This window comes from Tamandua tetradactyla, chromosome 13 (assembly GCF_023851605.1).
Source record: "Tamandua tetradactyla isolate mTamTet1 chromosome 13, mTamTet1.pri, whole genome shotgun sequence".
Classification (NCBI taxonomy): Eukaryota; Metazoa; Chordata; class Mammalia; order Pilosa; family Myrmecophagidae; genus Tamandua; species Tamandua tetradactyla.
In genome coordinates, this window is record NC_135339.1 from 74414246 (window position 1) to 74436127 (window position 21882).

The 21882-nt window shown below is 38.8% G+C and overlaps 1 protein-coding gene across 1 annotated transcript in view; it reads left to right on the plus strand.

Annotated features, from left to right (window-relative positions):
• The window catches only part of ACSL5 (acyl-CoA synthetase long chain family member 5), a 44915-nt gene extending 28222 nt beyond the window's left edge, over positions 1–16693 (plus strand). The window contains 17 exon segments of the mRNA XM_077126029.1: positions 1057–1156; positions 2089–2267; positions 3067–3099; positions 3188–3239; positions 3996–4069; positions 4420–4497; positions 5594–5728; positions 8069–8203; positions 8751–8846; positions 10869–10941; positions 11225–11313; positions 11602–11718; positions 13709–13852; positions 14526–14627; positions 15106–15177; positions 15523–15669; positions 16422–16693. Of these exon segments, the coding sequence (XP_076982144.1) occupies positions 1057–1156; positions 2089–2267; positions 3067–3099; positions 3188–3239; positions 3996–4069; positions 4420–4497; positions 5594–5728; positions 8069–8203; positions 8751–8846; positions 10869–10941; positions 11225–11313; positions 11602–11718; positions 13709–13852; positions 14526–14627; positions 15106–15177; positions 15523–15663 (1620 nt within the window). The 3' untranslated portion in view covers positions 15664–15669; positions 16422–16693.
• The last annotated feature ends 5189 nt before the right edge of the window (positions 16694–21882 follow it).

Here is a 21882-nt window from a genome sequence, read left to right on the forward strand (position 1 = left end):
CACATCCTGAAAGAGTTATACAGGTCAGGGTTTCCTTAATTTCTGTTTGAACTTCTACTGCCCTAGGCTAAGAGTCTGGATTTCTCTTATTTCCCAACCTTTCATTGATGGGTCATTATAAGTTTGTACAATTGCGGTATGAGGAAAATAAGGAAGTCGTGAGGGACTGGTAAATATGGTGGAAAGGTCATACCATGGATTAGAATTGGAAGTCACACATTGCACTGGGCACCCAGTGCTACTGAGATAGGCTGAAACCATCAGTTCTCAGAGAGCTGGAAACAAAATTTAGGCATTAAAATGATTGAAATTAAGTTTACCTCTAAATTGAAGGGAACTAAAGTAGGCCCAAATATCCTCAGGGAAAGTCTTTGTATGGTTCAGAGTAGTTGCATAACATATGCTTAGTAGAGCCAGGTTGCTTAACCCTCAAATTTGGGAAGGGGCTGGCTACACTTATAAGTGAATCTACATACTCCAACTAGTGGTATATATGACTGTAGTTTAGGAATTTAATACCAAACCCAAACTGACATTCAAGTCTCACTTTTAGCAGATTCTGACCCCCATTTCCAATTCTATTTCCTGTCACTCTTCATGCTTCCTGGTGTATACATGGTGATGTCACACTATTCTGTCTTTGTTCATGCACTTCCTTCTTTCTTGAATGCCTTCTTTGCTTTCAAAGTCCAGCCCAATTTCTGTCACTTTCCCAAAAACAGTCCCATATAGCCTTTACCCTACTCTTGAAAATGATCTCTGCCTCCTTAAAACTCCTTGATGCTTTCCATACGTCTTACGAATGAAATTTATCACACTCTTTATTTGTATTCTGGTCTACCTTTGTATCATTAACTTTGTACTTATCAAATCTCCCTTACCTAACTGTACTTGACTTTATAGCTGTATCTGTAAGAGTCCCTATGACCCCCACAGTGATTTTGTTTTTTTAAATCTAAAAGGCACCAAATATGTTTTTGTTGGCTAAATGAATAGATCAGTACTCTTCCTTTACAAAGTGCCCTCCAGTCCTTACTTGAGATTCTCTCTGTACAGTGGATCATCTCTGAGTTGGCCTGTTATACGTACTCCATGGTAACCGTCCCCCTGTATGATACCTTGGGAGCAGAAGCCATCATATATATTATCAACAAGGGTAAAACTTTGCTGCTACATTACAATTTGCTTCTTTCTTAATGCTGAGAAATTCTTCCATCTCTGATTTTGTTAGCAGGCTTAGAATGCTGTGATCTGAAAATGCTGAAGTCTTTGCTACCCCCTAATTGTTTCCCTTAATTTACAGGGAAGTTATAAAGAGTGGAGACATGCATAGACAGTAGGTTCAATGAAATACTTCATGTAGACAGTATGTCTCAGAGGCAAAAGACTACTTACTTTGGCCACACCGGATAAAAGTCTATAGAGTCAGCTTAATTGGCAAAGTCACTGCAAAACTACAGATTTAATTCCCTACCTTTGGAAACCCAGGTCAGCACAGTTAAGCAGCAGTAACCAGTGTCGATGGTACATCCACAGAAAGACTTGTTATTGTTAGAGAAACAAATCCAAGTTCAATAGGCAAGAGAAACTAATATATGTAACTTTCTATCACACAGAACTGGTAGATTGAGTAGATCCATTTGAACAAAAGGCCTAGTTAGAAACTTTCTATTTGTGCAAATGAGTATCAAAGCAAATGCTAACATTTAGAATCATAAAATGCTTGTCTGCTGCAATAACAGTTTGCCCCCTCCTTTTTCTTTTAACTCCCTACTCTCCTTCTTGAAATAAATCACATTGGCAGGTCCATAGCTAAGCAACACATACATACATTGTCTGGATGACTATTCTTAAGCAGAAGGAATTTTGTGATTTCTCTAGAAAGAAATCTGTGCTGCTGTTTCAACTAAGTGCATTGATTATCGATGGAATGTTCCAGCTGTGCTTTATAAATCTGATTTACAGACATAATCTCCTTTGGTGACCTGCTAGCTTGGAAATTTTAAAAATTCTCTTCCTCCTTGCCAAGCAATCAGATGCATAGCAATAGCGTGGGAGTGTGACCACTGGCTCTATTTCTGCTTTCAGCTGATATTGCCACAGTGATCTGCGATACGCCCCAAAAGGCATCCAGCCTGATAGAGAATGTGGAGAAGGGCTGTACCCCAGGTCTCAAGATGGTCATCCTCATGGACCCTTTTGAGGATGACCTGAAACAAAGAGGAGAGAAGAGTGGAGTTGAGGTCTTATCTCTGTTTGATGCCGAGGTATGGGTCTGAACTCAGCCCACAGCTCAGAGGCTGCTCTAACACCATGACAGCTTATAGGACATCTACACATGAGCACAAGGCTCTCCACCATGATGGCATGAGAAGAATAAATCAGATGGCATAAGAAGAGTAAATCAGACTCATGCTATGAAGCTTTGAGAATAGTCTCCTAAATGCCTCAGAAACACATGCCAGAGGACTAGAAAGATCTGGGGCCAGCATGCACAGACTTCTAAGTAGAGAATTTATAAATGGAGGCAGGAGAGTTTAGTAGTAGTTAAGGATGTGGATTCTGGAGTCATGCTGCCTGGGCTTATTTGTGTTCCAGCACCACATTTATTAGTTAAGTGACCTTGGGCAAATTTGCTCGCTGTTATTCCATGCCTCCATTTCCTAAACTGTAAATGCAGATAAAAATGGAGGGTTTGTAAAAGGTTAAATGAGTTAATGAATGTAAAGTGCTCAGGAAAGTGGCTTGTATGCTTTAAGCCCTGAAAATCTCAACTATTCATATTGTTAAAAATTATTTAATTTTGGTCCTAGATGACTGAACCTTATGAGTATGATGGGAAGTTTGGACATTTGGGATCTGTTCCCTTGAGGCTATTATTCTAGAGAACCCTTATATTCCTCCCTGGGGCTTCATCAGGCCTGAATATTGGTTTCTGAGCCAGATCCACATTGGAATTTTGGTTATATTCCCTAAGAAGTATTCTCCTGGAAAAAGGAAGAGATCAGTGTACTTGCCTCTCCATCTTTGCTAATGTCTGTCTGTCTTGGTTTTCTGTTCATGTAGCAACTAGGCAAAGAGAATTTCAGAAAACCCATGGTAAGTTTTATTCTGCCTGAGTTTGAGTCTTGTCGTATCCAACCCTCAAATCTCACGGTAGACTAAGCCCCTGTGCTTACACCTCCAGCCTCCTAAACCAGAAGATCTGAGTATCGTCTGTTTCACCAGTGGAACCACAGGTTAGTTCTCAAGATAGCTGAGACGTCTCTGACCACTGGTGGGGCTGGTAAATACACCCTCTAATGAGTCCGGTCCTTGGACTTACAATCTGTGGCTTTTGGGTGTGGATGCCCAAACTGAGAAACAATAAGCACAAGTAAATAAACTTCTTTGGATACACTGGGAGGTGTTTACATGCTATGAATTTCAAGGGCCTTAAAATTGACATCAGAAAGTCGTTTTTCTCACCTAACTCCCCACTCTCTAAATTTGACACCACTAGAATGGTTTCATTCAATCAATAGAACCTAGAGGTGTACAGATGACAGCCCCATAGCTTACCGTGTACCTACCCTGCAGCTACCCTTCTGTTAGAATTCTTAATAGTTTTTAATTGGCCCATGATGACTTACAGATATAGTAATTCCATAATGCCTGCTTTATAAGGTGATCTATTGATATTATTGTTAGTTTTAATTATTTGATCTGATAAAAAGCACAGGGTGATTTACTTGGATTTTTCTTTCCAACTGTGTTGCTGTCTGGGATTGTGGCTCAGTATGGTGGTAAAAGGCTAGTGGTGTTTTCAGTAGTAGAATCTCTGGGGTCATAAATCAATCCATAAACAGAGTCACATACAATCCATAAAAAAAAACGGTCCTGGGAGAAGCTCTCAGCTCTCTGGAATGGAACTAATTGAATCTAGCTTCTTGTTTCAAGGCCAGAGGCTATTAGCTATGTAAAGTATCTCTCTGTCTACCTCTTGTTTCCTACAGGTAACCCCAAAGGAGCCATGCTGACCCATGAAAATATTGTTTCAAATGCTGCTAGTTTCTCCAAGTTGACAGAGGTCAGTGGCCAATTGAAAGAGAAGAGGCCCTCACTAAAACAAGAATCTGTCTTAAAATTCAAATTTTCAATGTTAGAGGAAGTAGAAAGAAACAAACAGTTTAAAGGCCTGCAGTGTGGACAGACACTGGTGTGGTCTTTGTCTGGAGGACTATGCCCTTTCAAGCCTTGGCCCTTTAGGATCACTGCATATCTCAACACAGTTTAGTTAAAGGACCCTCTTAGAGTTAAATAGTGTAGACTCTGCACAGCTGTATGTGGTAGTCCTGGAAGGGTAGTCCTAAAATCTCCTTTGGAAGAGAGAGCTAGAATTAATCCAGTGTTTTCTCTTCTTTGTTCCCTGATGCATAGAATATATTTGAGGTCACTTCTGAAGATGTGACCATATCGTACCTCCCCTTGGCTCATATGTTTGAGAGACTTGTACAGGTGAGTGTTGTATGTTCTCAGCAGGTATGTGAAAGGGAGATCCTGGTATGTTCTCAGCAGGTATGTGAAAGGGAGATCCTGGTTTCCCAGTTCCATGTTTATTCTAAAGACAGCTATACAGCATTCTCAGGTCTTTCTCCAATGTGAAGGGTACGGGCAAAGAGTGGACTTGTCTGAGTCCTTCTCATGGCATTACCCCTGATTTGCTGCAGAGCCATCCTCTGTTGAGTCTGTGGGTGTTAAACAGCACTAGCACTGCCCCGCCTCCGTACAAAGTGTCTGCCTCAGTTAGGTCAGAGCCATAAACCCACTGTCCACCCTTTACTACTGAGATATTATTTCTTCTCTTTTATTTTATTTTGGATAGAAATTTTGAAAAAGTCTAAGATTTGAGAAAAGGAAGTTCCCTAGGAGGGGCACAGCTATAGTTTGATCCAGTTATGATGTGATGTGTCCCTCAAGCGTGTGTTCGCAGCATACCCAAGACGGTGGTGTCCAGGTTCTCATGTATGCCTGAGGACAGCTGCCCTCTCACGAGGGGAGGACTGGACTTTTTTGGCTAATCTGAGGCTGATTTGAGAACTGAAAGCAACATTGGTCTTTCAAAGCACAGGTGGTATGATTCAAAAGTCCTCTCTCTGCTCACCCTCAAATACATCTTCAACCAGCTTCTCTATTGGTGTACAAAATGCCAAAATGAAACTCAATTGCTTGGGCTTAAGAGTATGTGATTAATAAAATATAGATTCTAATAAACTTTTTTTCACATTTAACATTTCTGAAGTTGGGATGGTCTTACAATTGAAGCATGTCCTAGTTTAATTGGCAGGTTTTTTTCTTAGAGCTATATAGACTGTCCTACAGAGCTCTGAGTGGAGTAGGGGTGGGTCTGGCATCTCACATTCACCAGGCACCTAAATAGAAATGAGTTTCCCTCTCAGATAGATGCCCAGGGTCCTGGGTACCTGGAAGAAGGGGTGGGCAAAAGAGAGAAGTATCTGAGGGCTGCATCCTACTTCGTCAGGTCTGCCCAAGGTGGACCTCACCTGAATGGGGTCCTTTGGCTCTGAATCATGTTCCATGTTTTTGTTTTTAGACTGTTGTATACTCCTGTGGAGGTCGAGTTGGGTTCTTTCAAGGAGATATTCGGATGCTACCTGATGACATGAAGACTCTGAAGCCCACAGTGTTTCCTGTGGTGCCTCGCCTCCTTAACAGGATCTATGATAAGGTACTCCCTGGCCTCTACTGGGCTGACCCTGGAGTGAAGGAACCACCCATAGCTTAGGCCTGCTCAAAGGCTCTTCACTTCCACCCCTCACCTCCTACAAGCATCTGCTTAAAGCCACATTTTCAAATGCAGCCATATAAAACCATAATAGAGGAAACCCCCTTTTCTGGTTAGGATTTCTTAGACATGATCTGGAGATAAAGCTCAATTTAGACACCAATGGGTTCCGGAGCCTCTTGCTGAGGCGCCAGTCCTCATGGTAAACACTTAGTATGCATTCTCTCATTTAACCTCCCAGGCACAGGAAATTGCGCAACATTGACTATCCTTAACTTACAGATGAGGAAACTGAGCCTCAGAGTTTAAATAAGTTGTACAGAGTCATATCTAATAAAGTATGGGGCCAGAATCAAATTGTCATGTAATAGTTTTAGTTGTCATTGATCACTTCTCTTTTTCACAACAGATGGCAAAATGGTGATTTTTCTAATACTATGACTTCTATTTATTAGCTGAGATTTTTACATTAAGCCATGCTGAATATTTGACACTTTCCCTTTATTTTTTAATCCTCAGAATAATTAAAGTGGCTAATGAGGCTTTTTCTTTGTAGTACTATGAACCTATGATCTTAACATTTGCATGTTTACTTCATTTCAGTTATTCTTCTTGATGTTCAAATTGAAAGTTGGAGCTCATCAAGTTGCCTATGAGTCTTTTTTTGACATGAACCCAGTAGTCTTTGATAGCTACTTGCTATTTGCTTTTTGTTATAACAAGATGTCCCAAGTTTATCTTGTGTGTTTCTTGCCCTAGACTTGGATTGGCTATTATTTCTCCAAGGAGACTTGGAGCTAGGATTTGAGTCCAGGAGCCTAACTACTTATAGTATCATCTCATAATTCCACAGACATGGAGATCTGAGATGATACATGGTTATTTTTTCATGTACTCTGGCCCCTACCCTTGGGATTCTAACATTATCCTTCATTCTGGGTATCTCACTAGATGCTGAACTGGGGCTTCAGAGACAGGGTAGGCTAGTTCAAGCAGTGTACTAAAACACAGATGACTCGTGGACATTGAAAGTCCTGGTTCCTAGCAGGAATAAATCAACATGCTCAGGAACTGTTAGATTTGGTGGTTCCTAGGCTTTTTGTTCATATTGTTGAATATTTGTTATTATTTTGGGGAGAGTGTTGTTTATAATATGATAGTACTTAAAGTAAAGTTCACTACTGACACTTCTTTTAAAAATGAAGGACTTTCTTAGACTGAAATACTCTGTCAGTGACTTGCTAGGGAGAGGGTGAGTCTTGTGAATGTTGAAGAAAGATAAATGACTCCTCGTTAAGAGCAATATCAGGGATGACATGATGCAGGCTGCATTTGAGTGCAGGAATTGGAATGAGATGGTGGAAAATTGATGATAATGTTGAGGGCGTGAGTGGATGCCTACAGCCTTGAGCACAGTTAACATTTCCATACACAGTTTACGTACACAGGTGAGGATGCATGGCCCTATTTGGATGAAGGCCCAGAAATGGGAATATAAACCTGGGGACAGCCAGAGAGGCATTCTTCAATGTTAGAAATGAGGGGAAAAAAATTGTTTTCCTTGAATTTGACTTCCAGATTCAAGCCTTGAAGGCCAGAATATGGAGTTTAGGGTTTAACTTTGGAAATAAGGGGGCTTTCTTTGGCTATACTTGGGGAAGCTGTCCTTTGGCAGAGTGTGGTTGATAGATTACAGAATTACTGTGAGGCCAGAGCTAGGAAGACTTGGGAGGTAATATGAGCTAGAAAAATGATATCAGAATTATGTCCAAAGGAAGAAATGATCTAGATTTTTGTGGTCTGGCTATTTATAGAGAATGATTGGTAATTCTCCAAATTGAGTGTATACAAGCATCAGCCAGGGTCGGGAGGGAGGTGGTGCTTAAAACACCAGATTTCTAGACCCCTTTTAAACCTACTACATATAAAAAATCCTAACGGTGGTACCCATTGAGCTGGGTTTGTTTGTTTGTTTTTAAGTACTCCCAGGTGACTTTTAGATGATGCCAATCACCTTTTGAGAAACTGCTTATCCCACTTATTGAAGCTGTTTGCCAAAGACCAGGAATCTGAAGGGGTTGGAGCTCTGTATGTATTAGGACTATTTCTGTCTAAGTGCCCCATTCTCTGGGCTCATCATTATTAGCAGTTCATGTATGAGAACTGCTTCCTTATGAAGCTAGAAGGCAGCATCTCTTATTAACTATCTAGATAGTTAATAAGATAGATACTTGGTGAGTATCTCCAATAGGTTTCCAATTAAGAGGAGCTATCGCCTTGCAGGTACAAAATGACGCCAAGACACCTCTGAAAAAGTTTCTTTTGAACATGGCTGCCACGTGTAAATTCAATGAAATGAAAAAGGGCATCATTAGGCGCGACAGTTTGTGGGATAAGCTCATCTTTGCTAAGATACAGGTAAGTTTGGAGGGTCCTGGACAGGGCCAGGCAAATGTCCCAGCTGCCCACTGACTCAGAATACTTTGCTTTTTCTCTGATAGTTGAGCTTCTCCTTAACTTAAGACCATTTTGGACTTTCTATGTCCACTTCCTTTTTGAGATCCCATTTGGACAACTTTGCCACTGAATGGAATTGGTCAAAAGCAGGATGCCGATTTTGTTTAGTTCTAGAACTCTCTCATTCTCTTAGTTGGTGTGTTTCAAAATACTCCATGCTGAGATTATAAGTAATAATAAAATGAGGAACCCAAGGATGCAAATCATCTGAGGAGCTTTTTTTAAAAAAATGCTGGTGTTGGCCCAGCTGTGGATAGTGATGATGACAATATTAGCTAACACATTAAGTGCTATTCTGCAATCCCAGGTCCTGTTCTAAGTGCTCTGTATATTAACTAATTTAATTCTCAAAACGATACTGGAGAAGGCTACTATAAATATTTTATAAGTGAAGTAAACTGAAGCTGAGAGAAAAAGTTTCAGTGGATCTTTTGTTTCTACTGGACAGGCATCCCTGGGCGGAAATCTTCGCTTAGTGGTCACTGGAGCTGCCCCCATCTCTTCTACCATCTTGACATTTCTCCGGGCGGCAGTGGGATGTCATGTAAGCCAACCACCTTCTTTAAGGGTAGCTTGTTTCACTTTTTCACAAATAAAGCTCACTGTTTAAAAAAAAAATCAAAATATAAATGAAAAGTACCTAAGGAAGATCCACCCCAAATCTCATAATCAAGAGAAAAGCATTTAAAACCATTCTAGTCACCTGTTTATACATCAGCGTACAGAATACTTTACATAAATGGGACCAGTGCTCTAAAACATGTATTAACCAGTGCTCCATAAATAATCTCCCTTGCCAAGTAAGGATCTGTATCATTTTAATGGTCTCACAATAATTTATTGACTGTACCCCAAAAACTAGTCTCCTACTGATGGATGCTTGAGTTGATTCCCACTTTTTTCACTGTTAAAATCAATGAAGTAAAAAGGATAACTTGTATATCCATTATTATTCATGCAATTATAAATCCCTGGAAGAAAGCATTGTTGGGTCAAAGCATATGTACTTTTGTTTTATATGTTGATGTACATTATCAAGCTTTCCTCCAGAAAGATCTTGTCTATTTATATATTCTTGCAAAGAATGCATGAGGCCTTATTTTGTACACTTTTGTCAGTGACAGGCTTTGGCAGTCATTTAAATCTTTGCCAATCAGATACATGAAAAATCTCTATGCAGTTTTTGCTTCTTTTATTAACACTGAACACCTTTCCAATGTTTATTGTCACTTGTGTTTCTTCCATGAATTACTTGATTATTTTCCTTATAGAAAAATGGGCAAAAGATAATTTGGTTCCTTTTTCATATTGCTTTCTAATATTTCACATAGTAATAATATTAATCTTTCTCATTTTAGAAGAAATGTTTTTCCTGGATAGTTTCATCTTTTTGCTTTGCATATTCTCTATAGAAATCTAAAATATATGTGTAGTCAAACTACTCAATTTTTTTGACTTGAGGTTTTTTAATTGCTTAGGTAGGACTTCCTGGTCTCCAATTTTTTATAAAACTTTCATCTATATTTTCCAGTAATCTTATGTTTGCTTTTTTTTTTACATAAGATCTTTCCATTTAAATCTCTGCTCTATCTGGAATTTTTAGTTCAAGGACAGGCATGAACTCTGCATTTATTTTCTTCCAAATGGCTAACTGGTTCATTCATTCAATCAACCATGCATAGCATAAATCAAACAGTCACAAACTTGGCCTTACAGAGAGTGTCAACTGTCCTTATATTCACAATCAAAAAGGATTCTAAATTGATGTCAAGGCTAGAGGTCCTCTTGTCCTTCAAGCTAGTACCTTCTTGGCCATACTTAATACTTTCCTCTCCCTCACTCCTAAATCTAATAATCAAAAGGTCTGTCACACCTCCCAGAGATGTCTTTCCTAACCCTTCCTCTCTATCTCTACCGATTCTATCACAGGCCACACCACCATTGCAGTAGGCCTCTCTCCAGTCAAGATTTTCTTCTACATCAAGATTGGCAAAGTGCAGAACGGGCCAAATCTTGCCTACTGTCTGCTTTTATAAGTAAAAATTCTTTGAAACACTCTATGCCCATTCATTTATGTGTTGTGCTATATTGGCAGGGTTAAATAGTTGAGACGGAGACCTTATGGCTCAGAAAGTCAAAAATATTTACTATCTGACACTGTACAGAAAAAAATTTTCCACCCCCTGTTCTATACCACAGATGGAGTTCTTTCTCTTTTTAAAAACATGCTACCATTTTTCTTAAATTCCTTCAGTACTGTTCATTTGCCCAGGTTGAAATCCATTTGCCATTAGCTTGCATACTAAATGAATAACTCATTTTCCCAATGACTTGATATCCCATATTTTCCTAAGAGTTTCTATGCTCTGGCATATTTCTGGACACTTGGGGATTTTGAGAGAACATCCAGTTGTAAAGACTTGACAGATTAGAGTTAATGCAAGGCATTAATACATTGTGCTCTCCACCCCTGAGAGACTTTGTTTTCCTTGTATCTTGGCCATAGGCATGGCCTGTTTATGCTTTAGCTTGAGTAAGTATCAACACCCTTCTTTGCTTTCCTCAGGTGTTGGAAGCTTATGGCCAAACTGAATGCACTGCTGGTTGTACAATGTCATTACCTGGGGACTGGACGTCAGGTAGGCTCTCCAGCTGCTTGGCAGGAGATGCAATGATTAGAAGGAAGAGAAGGTTCTAGTTAACCTCAGGATGATGAATCTAGTTAACTTCAATCCTCCTGACAAGTATGGTAAATGCCAAGTTCAAGTTTTGGGTCCGTGCATATGATGTCTATCCCAGCAACGGTGTCAGATGATTTTTCAGTTTATTGTCTTGAAATCACTCCTATGAATATCCTAGAAATATGGCTTCCATTGTCACCATTTTATGGTGGTCCAGCTTATTCAGTGTGATGTGTTCTAGGCCATGTTGGAACTCCCCTGGTTTGCAATCATGTGAAGCTAGAAGATGTGCCTGACATGAACTACTTTTCAGTGAACAATGAAGGAGAGGTGGGTAGGTCATGTCCTGTAGTCACATCCAGACCATCTTGGTGGGAATGTTTATAGCACAAAGAACATGCAATAGTAAGCAAGTTTGGGTTTGATTCCTATGATATCTTAAGTGAAGACTTAGATATTTCTGAGCCTCATTTTCCTGTCCCCTAAAGTTGGGACTAAAATCTGGTGTTCTTCACACTGTAGTGAAGACCATTAAATAATTTTACCTGGAAAGGGACTCTATAAAATGCCTCTGCTGAGAGTAGCAGCCTCTGTTATTTTGTACCGTCTGGTGTGCAGATCTGTGTCAGAGGCAATAACGTGTTCAAAGGATACCTGAAGGACCCTGAAAGGACAATGGAAGCCCTGGACAAGGATGGCTGGCTTCACACAGGAGACATTGGTCGCTGGCTCCCGGTGGGTATTTCATAAATTCTAGAAATCTAAATTCCTCGACTGGGGAGAACCATCTGTTTATAGCAAGAAGGACAGCAATGTGAATAGGTTAATCAGCTGGGGCAACTGATGTTTAGAATTTTATCCCACCTGGTTTATGGTTTCTTCGTTCTGTAGAGAGAAGGGCATATGTTGATGGAACCTACGCAGGAAGTTGGGAGATCTGTGTTCTAGGCCCAGCTCGTCTATGGGCTGACAGTGTAATCCTGAAAAGTAACGTAATGTGTGCTTAGGATCTGCCAAAACTGAGAGGTTGACAGTACTTTTGTTATTTAGATCACAATGTTATGGAAGACACAGACCAGCTGAAGATTCTCTTCTGGCCTTATTTCCTATCAAATACAGTGCAGCAGTAGTCAATATTATTGGTACTGTTTACAGACCCACTGAAGGAGGAATTAATAGGCCATCAGTCCTGAGTTTCAGAGTTGGCTCAGCTCCCTTGACAATTGAATAGATTTATTCACAGTGAAGGAGAAATTAGGCTACTTCTCCAGGAAGTAAGAGTGTGTGTGTGTGTGTGTGTGTGTATGATGGTAGTGGGGGGTATAGTATTCTATTCTTGTTACTTTTTTCCTTATTACTTTTCATGCAGCAAACATTGTGGTTTGATAACTTCATGGGCCCACACTTTTGCCTTTTAGGTGATTCAAAGGGATAAGTTTTTTCCCTAAAGGGATAAGTTTTTCCCCCCAATTAGTTTATAGAGATATATCAAAATAGGGAAGTGAGATGTCTGCAGAGGCTAGTGCTTGCCTCTCAGTGACCTTACAGCTCTCTGTGGAAGACATTTTTTGTAGCATAGCTTCTAATAAACAATTAGCAATAGTCCTGTCTGTTTTCCTAAGCAGGGAGGAAATTGCATGATATTAATGGAGTATTAGGACCCCTGCAGGGGATTTTCCAAAGAATATCCCCTCTGAAAAGTTTTTTTTTGTTTGTTTGTTTGTCTACTCTATGCTGGGGAAGTGGGGATATAACTGGATCTTGAAACTCCTTTCTTGCTCAATACTCCTGGAATGTTTGGTGGTAAGACCTCCAAGAACACTGTTCCTAATCATGCATTTCATAGATTTGGGCTTTGTAGTATCTTGCTAATCTATTTTTTTGTATGCATGTGTTCTCTGCTCCAAGCCTATGATATAGGTGATAGATATGTCTGTTTCCCTACATTAGAATTATAAAGTGTTGAGCCTATTATTAATCACTTCCAGATAATGACTTGTGAGGCTGAATTGATGGCTAATTTCTTGAGTCAGCCCTGTTGATGGCTCTAGGATTGGTTTAGTCTATTACCTTACTTTAGGGTGTGATGATGTGGATTGTATTGTGATGATGTGGATTGTATTTGCCACTCATGCCAACTCTACAATTCAATTTCCTAAGAATCTGAACTCTTCAGACCAATTAACTCAGAGAAACGAAGCCACAAATGACCTTTGGTGGCTGGTCAGACAGCTCCTAAGCCCTGCTTCTGTCCTAACAAGCACAATTATTGATTTGCTTGATTAGCACAGTAGAGTTGTTTTAGCCTGCTCCTGGATCTAACTGGAGGCATATATAAAAGGGAGTCAAGGAAGAGAGATCTGACTAATGCAAAAGTCTTACTTAAAGATCCTCCTTCCTATTCCTCAGAGTTCTGAAAATGGAGTAATTGGAAATTTAGAGCTGCAAAATTTCATGGTTGGATGAGGTCACCATTTGCACAGCCCCAGCAGGTCTGGGGAATTTTCTCTGAGACTGCACGTTGGGTCTCCACAAAGACAGGTTCTTGCTAGAAGCTGCTTCTCTCCTCTTTCCCCAAAGCCAAGAAAGAGAAATGAAAGACTTTCAAGTCTATGGAGAAGACAGGTCTCAAGAAGAAAGATACCTTTGACTTCCCCACCCTATTCAAACGTTGACACCATGCCAAGGGTTCAACAATACTGATACTTTTATCTGTCCCATACAGAATGGAACTCTGAAGATCATTGACCGTAAAAAAAACATTTTCAAGTTGGCCCAAGGAGAATACATTGCTCCAGAAAAGATAGAAAATATCTACACCAGGAGTAGACCAGTGCTGCAAATTTTTGTACATGGGGACAGCTTACGGGTAATACTTTATTTTTTTACAATATTTACAATATTTTAACAATAGCCATTTTCAGACATAGACCATGCTGATTCCTGTAGCTACATGACATTTGTACAGGTGGATTCGGGATGAGAAGACTTGAGTTTATAAAACTAAAGAAATGAAGCTGCATTCCAAATCTCAAATAAGTCATTATAAATGAAATTTTTTTTCCTAAAATGTGATACATTCTACAAACAAATCAGTAGAAGTGTTAAACAGCTATACTAAAGGGTAGCCATTCAGTATAAAAGACATCACACTCTACTTAGTTTCCACTCCAACTGGAGATCCTCTGGTACAATGAACTGCTTTATATTATATACTACACTTAAATTTAGATTTGGGAGTGTGGGAGGGGGGTCAGTAGGCATGGATGGTCAGAGATGCTTTAAGCTTGACATTGAGCACCAACTTTTTTTTTAACAAACTTAGAACATTTTGGTAAATGATGATCCGTTGGGAAATGGAGATTAGAGTTCCATGGGTTTTTGAAATATATGATAAGAAACTAATAGTGCATATACTAGTATTGCATTGGAGGTCTTGGGAAAGTATGTATTACAAAGATACCCTGCTTTCTTTACTCACTGGAAACTTCCCTAAGTGAGCTCTCTCACATGCCTTTATAACTTTCGTTTCCTTTCCGTAGTCCTCCTTAGTAGGAGTGGTGGTTCCTGACCCAGATGCATTGCCCACATTTGTGGCCAAATTTGGGATTAAGGGTTCCCTTGAAGAACTATGTCAAAATCAAGTAAGTCTCACTTAGAAAAGCTTTATACACCCCCATGGGGCCTGTTATGGGAGAGAGGAGGCCCCAAACAGACAGGTTACTCATGGATTCCCAGAGCCTACTCTTTGGAAAAATACATACTTCCTGTACCTGGAGCAAGTAGCAATAGCTCAAATGTATCAACTGGCTCTGTTAGGAAAATAGGATGTGGGGGTTAAAAAAAAATGAAAATTTTTATTCTTTTTATAGTAATATAGTCAATGTGAAAATTATTGGAAAATAAGAGATGCCATCCAGAGATAGACCCACTGTTAACATTTAGATGTGCCTTTTCTTTTCATTTTTTCTCTGAGCCATATTTGGCTTATAATGTGCTGCACATTATCCTCCTTATATCCTGATGAGCTTTTATAGGCATTTTGAGTTGGTTCATGCTTAGTCTTTTGTTTAGGCTATTTTTATAACCAGCCATGCTTTAAGCATTGTCTTGTTTTCTTAGGTTGTGAAGGAAGCCATTTTAGAAGACTTGCAGAAAATTGGGAAAGAAAGTGGCCTTAAATCCTTTGAACAAGTATGTATGTCCTGATCGCTCAAGTCACACTAAGGTTTTAAAGGTCCTGTCTATAAAGAGGTTTAATTGTGTAACTTCCAAGAAATTGATTTTGTCTTATGAATAAATTAACTACAAATGGCGTTAACCTTGTATCCCCTTTTTGGCTGTTTATCATCCACTCTCCCTTCTTCCTAAGTGGTTGAGAATGGGTATCTGTCACCTCTACCATCCCCCTTCTTCAACCCCACTTTCCTAATCTTAAATATTCTTTGATATAAGATCTTCACACAACACTCAGAAAAATCTGCAGAAAAGTCCAAATCCCTACCAAACATGTATATATGTGTTCATCTTCTCTTCCAGGTCAAGAGCATCCTTCTTCATCCAGAACCATTTTCTGTTGAAAATGGGCTCTTGACACCAACAATGAAAGCAAAGCGGGGAGAGCTTTCAAAATACTTTCGGATGCAAACTGATAAGCTGTATGAGAGCCTCCAGGAGTAGATTAAGGCACGTACAGCTGGAAGGGGCTCTGTAGCCACCTCCCTACTCACTACTTGCTGCCGTGTGGGAATATGAATTAAAAACTGTTATGTTCATTTGTTTTTGTCCTGTCTCCTAGTTGTTTTACCTATTTAACTTTAAAATCATATCTGGTGGTTGGTTTTGTTTTGTATTTATGTTTTGATTTTAGACAAATACTGGGGAAGCTTAGCTCTGAACTAAATAAATCCCATCCTTCCCATCTTAAATTTTGCTGATAGAAAGGCTTTTGGGGTACTTTTTATCAACAGGCCTTTCTTCAAGGTTTGTAACTCTATATCCCTTGCTCATGATCACCAACCACTTATAGTGACCTGTGCGACTTTGCTGTTTTACAGTAAACCTAACTTACCTAATTTACCAGCAGTCCCAACATTTAGGCCTTCTGATGTTCAAATTGAGAGACCTTTAAGTTCTAAAATCTGTTCCTAAGTTTTTTAGCTACTCCACAAAACCACTAAAATGTTAAATTGCTTTGTAACCTATCACTATTATTAATCTTATCTGTGATGAATTTCTTCTATGTACTTCTGTATACTAAAGTCAGTGTACAGAAAAGAAAATTTGACCATACTGAATATTCCCCAAACTCTGACTTGGGAGAAAAAAGTGTTCCTTAATTGGCCTGTGACATGTACAAAAAGAATGTTTATACTTAAACGTGTTTTCCTTAAAAAGTTATCTACAGTAGTAGCTGGTGACTGTATCTGTTCCTACAGTTTGGTGCTGAACTGGAAGCTATGGGGTAAGGAGCTGAAACTTAAGTCAAGTGTACGTTTCCAGTGTGAAGCAAGCACTGAGTAAAAACTTCCTGACCTAGGAAAAACACCCATGGGCAAGAATGATATTTGCACAAGAGGCTTATCTTCTATGAAGGAACAACTGCTCTGTTTGTTGTTTTTCCCCTGGACTTCAATTCCTGCTATACCCTAACCCCAGATAACATGTGTTGCTTCTACTTGTAAATGTAAACGCTTTAAAATAAACTATTGCAAATACTTATGTTGTGGTGTTTGTTTCCTCATGGACAATGGTGAGAATGAGTCTTAAATGAGGTCAAGTAAACCAGAGATTCTCGAAATTGGCTGCATGCTGGAATTACCTGGAAAGTTTTTTAAAATACTAATACCTGGGACCCACCCCCCAGGGATTCTGCTTTAGCTTGTTTGGGGTACAGCCTTGGCATTATAATTTTTTTTAAGACCCCAAGTGCTTCTAGTGTGCAACCAAGTTTGAATTATACTGAAGTCAACTAAGTTGGCAGGGTCATGCCTTCCTATCCCATAGCTGGGAATAACAAAAGCAAATTCCAGCAGCCCCCTACCCCCCAAAAAACAAACAACTTAGCACCAGTTCATGTTCTTTCCTCTTTACCATCTTTGCTGTACTCATGAACAACATTCCTTTCATTCTCTAACCAGAATTAAGAAGAATGTTTCTGGATGGTCTTCCTAGACCCTGAGCTAGAAAAGCTGAAGAAATGTCTATTCTTGAGTATCTGAAATAAAAGGGAAGGCAGGGATTAACTTACAGATCCCTCCATGACCTACCCCTATTATCTCTTTGACATCCTCTCCTATTCCCCCCCTCACTTATTCCAATCGAAACTCACTAGCTACCTTCCCCTTCTTAAACATACCAGGCACATTCCAGCCTCAGTTTTCATTCTTGCTCTCCCCTCCACCTAAACTACAATACTTCAAAGACATATAGCATGCATGTCCTCATCTGCTTCAAATGTCACCTCTATAAGACTGCCCCACCTCTGTCTTCAGAATACCTGAATATTCACCTGACATATTTTACTTGTCTGTCCTCCTTCCTGGTAGAATGGGGGCAAATGAAACATCCCAGAGTAATTTGGGCAGTGAATAAAAAAGTATTTGCAAAATCCACTTAGGGGACTGGGCAGAAAGGAGAAAATATTAAACTTTCCCATCTGGGGAATTCTTGATAGTCTCACAAGCAGTGGGGACAACCAACTCAATAGGCTGAGCCCTTGATCTTGGAGGTTGACCCTCTGAAACTTATTCCGGCAGAGAAGCTAAGCCTACTTATAATTATGCCTGAGAGTCACCCCCAGAGAATCTCTTTTGTTGCTCAGATGTGACCTCTCTAAACCAACTTGGCAGGTGAACCCACTGCCCTACCTTTTGCATGAGAGATAACTCTGGAGATGAGCTGGAACTTCACATCATGGAATTGAGACAGCCTCGTGACCCAAAGTGGGAAGAGATAAATTAGACAAAGCTTCAGTGGCTGAGAGATTTCAAACAGAGTCAAGAGGTTATCCTGGAGGTTATTCTTATGCATTATAAGATATTCTTGTTTAGTTTGTGGTATATTGGAGTAGCTACAGGGAAGTGCCTGAAAGTGTTGAACTGTATTCCAGTAGCCTTGATTCTTGAAGGCAATTGTATAACTATATAGCTTTCACAGTGTAATCATGTGATTGTGAAAACACAGTGGCTGATGCTCCCTTTACTCATGGACTGATGAGCAAAAAAAATAAGGACAAAAATAAATAATAAGGGGTAAGAAAAAATAGGTATATTGCAATACTAGTAGTCAAAGAAAGGGAGGGGTAAGGGGTATGGGATGTATGGTGTTTTTCTTATTTCTTTTTCTGGACTAATGCAAATATTGTAAAAATGATCATGGCGATGAATATACAACTATGTGATGATATTGTGAGTCATTAATTATATACATTGGATGGACTGTATGATGCATGAAGATATCTCAATAAAAATGCTTTTAAAAATAGGGGCAGAATCATGTTTCACTTACTGCTGAATCCCTAAATATCGTGTCCTTACTCTTAACTATTACAAGTCTGGCCCCCAACGTTTTAAGTTCCCTGCTTCAGAAAGAATTGATGAATAACGGAATAGATTATTGAAGTCCAGAGGAATGGCTTTCTTTCCTTCTGCAATTCTACTCATGTGCTTATTTAGGCCTGACGTTAAGCATCCAAGTCTGCCAACTTAAATCCTACTACTACTGCAAGCTTCAGGTTTTGGGTTTTTTTTTTAACATTTTTTTCTTGCATAATATAACTTATATGCAAAGCAAAGAAAGGAAAAAGTAGTAGTTTTCAAAGCACTCTTCAATAAGTAGTTACAGGACAGATTTCAGAGTTTGTCATGGGCTACCATATCATCATCTCAAATTTTTCCTTCTGACTACTCCAGAACATTGGAGGATAGAAGGAATAAATATTTTTTAATCATCATAATCAACTTTTCTGTGTGTGTAAAAAAATAACATATACACAAGAAAGCAATAAATTTCAAAGTGCATCGCAACAATTAGTTGTAGAACAGATTTAAAAGTTTGGCATGGGAAACAATTCCACAATTCCAGCTGCTCTAAGACATTGGAAACCAAAAGTCCATGCCCATTTATTGAAAAAACAATTTTGTCCCAGTTCAGTGGATTTGGGGGCCTTGTCAAAAATTAGTTGACTGTAGATTTGGTGGTCTATTCCTGCACTCTTGATTAGATCCCATTGGTCAATACTTCTATCTTTGTGCCAGTACCATGCTGCCTTGACCACTGTGGCTTTATAATATGAAAGGTTAATTATCCCACTTTGTTCTCTTTTTTTTAGGACGCTTTTAGCTATTCGGAGTCTCTTTCACTTTCAGAAGAATTTGGTAACTAGCTTTTCCAAGTCTTCAAAGTAGGATGTTAGAATTTTAATTGGTATTTCATTGAACTTGTAGATCAATTTGGGTAGAATAAATTTTAACTTTATTCACCCTTCCTATGTTCAGGGAATGTCTTTACCTATTTAGATCTTCTTTGGTTTCTTTTAGCAATGTTATGTAGTTTTCTGTGTAGATGTCCTTCAAGTCCCTAGTTAAGTTCATTCCTAGGTACTTGATTCTTTTTGTTGATGCTTTGAATGAAATTTTTTTCCTTAACTGACTCCTCAGTTAGGTCATTGCTTGTGTATAGAAATATTACTGATTTTTGCACACTAATTTTATATCCTGCCACCTTGCTGAAATTGTTTATTAGCTCAAGTAAATTTGTTGTAGATTTCTCAAGGTTTTCCAAGCACAGTATCATGTTATCTGCAAATAATGAAAATTTCACTTCTTCCTTTCCAATTTGGATGCCTTTTATTTCTTTGTCCTGCTTGATTTCTCTAGCTAGAACTTCTAATACAATGTTGAAAAATACTGGTAATAGAGGGCAACCTTGTCTTGTTTCCAATCTTAAGGTGAAAGCTTTCAGTCTCTCTCCAGTGAGTACAATGCTGGCTATCAGTTTTTCATATATGCCCTTTATCATGTTGAGGAAGTTACCTTAGAGTCCTATTTTTTTTAAGTGTTTTTGTCAGAAAATGATGTTGAATTTAGTCAAATGCTTTTCAGCATCAGTCAAGATGACCATATGGTTTTTCCCTTTCAATTTGTCTGTGTGCTGTATTACATTAATTGATTTTCTTGTGTTGAACCATCCTTGCATTCCTGGTATAAACCCCAATTGGTCGTGGTGTATAATTCTTTTAATATGTTGTTGGATTCAATTTACTAGTATTTTGTTGAGAATCTTTGCATCTATGTTCATTAGGGAGATTGGCCTGTAATTTTCCTTTCTTACAGCATCTTTAACCAGTTTTGGTATTAAAATGATGTGAACTTCATAAAATGAGTTAAGTAGTGTTCCTTTTTCCTCAGTTTTTTGGAAAAGTTTGAGCAGGATTGGTGTTACTTAGCTTTAGAATGTTTGATAGAATTCCACTGTGACACCATCTGGCCCTGGACTTGTCTTTGTAGGAAAATTTTTGATGACTGAATCTCTTTGCTTGTGATTGGTTTGTTGAGATCTCTAACTTCTTCTGAGTCATTGTAACTTGTTTGTGTGTTTCCAGGAATTTGTCCATTTCATCTGAGTTGTCTAGTTTGTGGGTGTATAATTGTTCATAGTATCCTCTTATGCTTTCTTTTATTTCTTCAGGGTCTGTGGTAATGACCCCCCCCCCCCCCCCATTTCTGATTTTGCTTATTTGCATCCTCTCTCTTTTTACCTTTGTCAGTCTTGCAGGTGGTCCATCAATTTTACTGATATTCTCAAAGAACCAACTTTGGCTTTATTGATTCTTTCTAATCTTTTGTTCTCCCATTCATTTAACTCTACTTTAATCTTTGTTACTTCTCTTCTTCTATTTGCTTTGGGACTAGTTTCCTGTTCTCTCTCAAGTTCCTCCAGGTGAACAGCTAAATCCTCAATTTTTGCTCTTTCTTCTTTTTAATATAGATATTTAGGGCAATAAATTTCCCTCTCAGCACAGCCTTTGGGGCATCCCATAAGTTCTGATATATTTTATTCTCATTTTAATTTGTCTGCAGGTACCTACTGATTCCTCTAACAATTTCTTCTTTGATCCACTGGTTGTTTAAGAGTGTGTTATTTAATCTCTATATATTTGTGAAAGTTCTCCTTCTTTGGTGGTAATTGATACCCAGCTTCATTCCATTGTGGTCAGAAAAAGTGCTTTGAATCATTTCAATGTTTTTAAATTTATAAAGACCAGTTTTGTGCCCCAGCATGTGATTTATCCTGGTGAATGTTCCATGAGCACTAGAGAAGAATGTATATCCTGGTGTTTTGGGGTGTAATGACCTACATAAGTCTGTTAGGTCTAATTCATTTATCAATTTGTTTAGTGACTCTATTTCCTTGTTGATCCTCTGTCTGGTTGTTCTATCTATAGAAGAGAGTGGTGTACTGAAGTCTCCTACTGTTATTGTTGAAGTGTCTATCATTCCCTTCAGTTTTGCCAATGTCTGTCTCATGTACTTTGGAGCTACTTGGTTGGGAGCACAAACATTTATGATTGTTATTTCTTCTTGGTTAATTGTCCTTTTTACTAATATATAGTGTCCTTCTTTGTCTCTTATGATGTCTTTACATTTAGTCTATTTTGTCTGATATTAGGATAGCTACTTTGCTTTCGTTTGGTTACAACTTGCATGGAACATCTTTTGCCATCTTTTCACTTTCAATCTATTTGTATCCTTGTGTCTAAGATGTCTCTTGTAAACAGAATATAGCTGGATTCTATTTCTTAATCCATTCTGCCAATCTGTAACTTTCAATTGGTAAATTCAGTCTGTTAACATCCAAAGTTACCACTGAAAAGGTATTTCTTGAATCCACCATCTT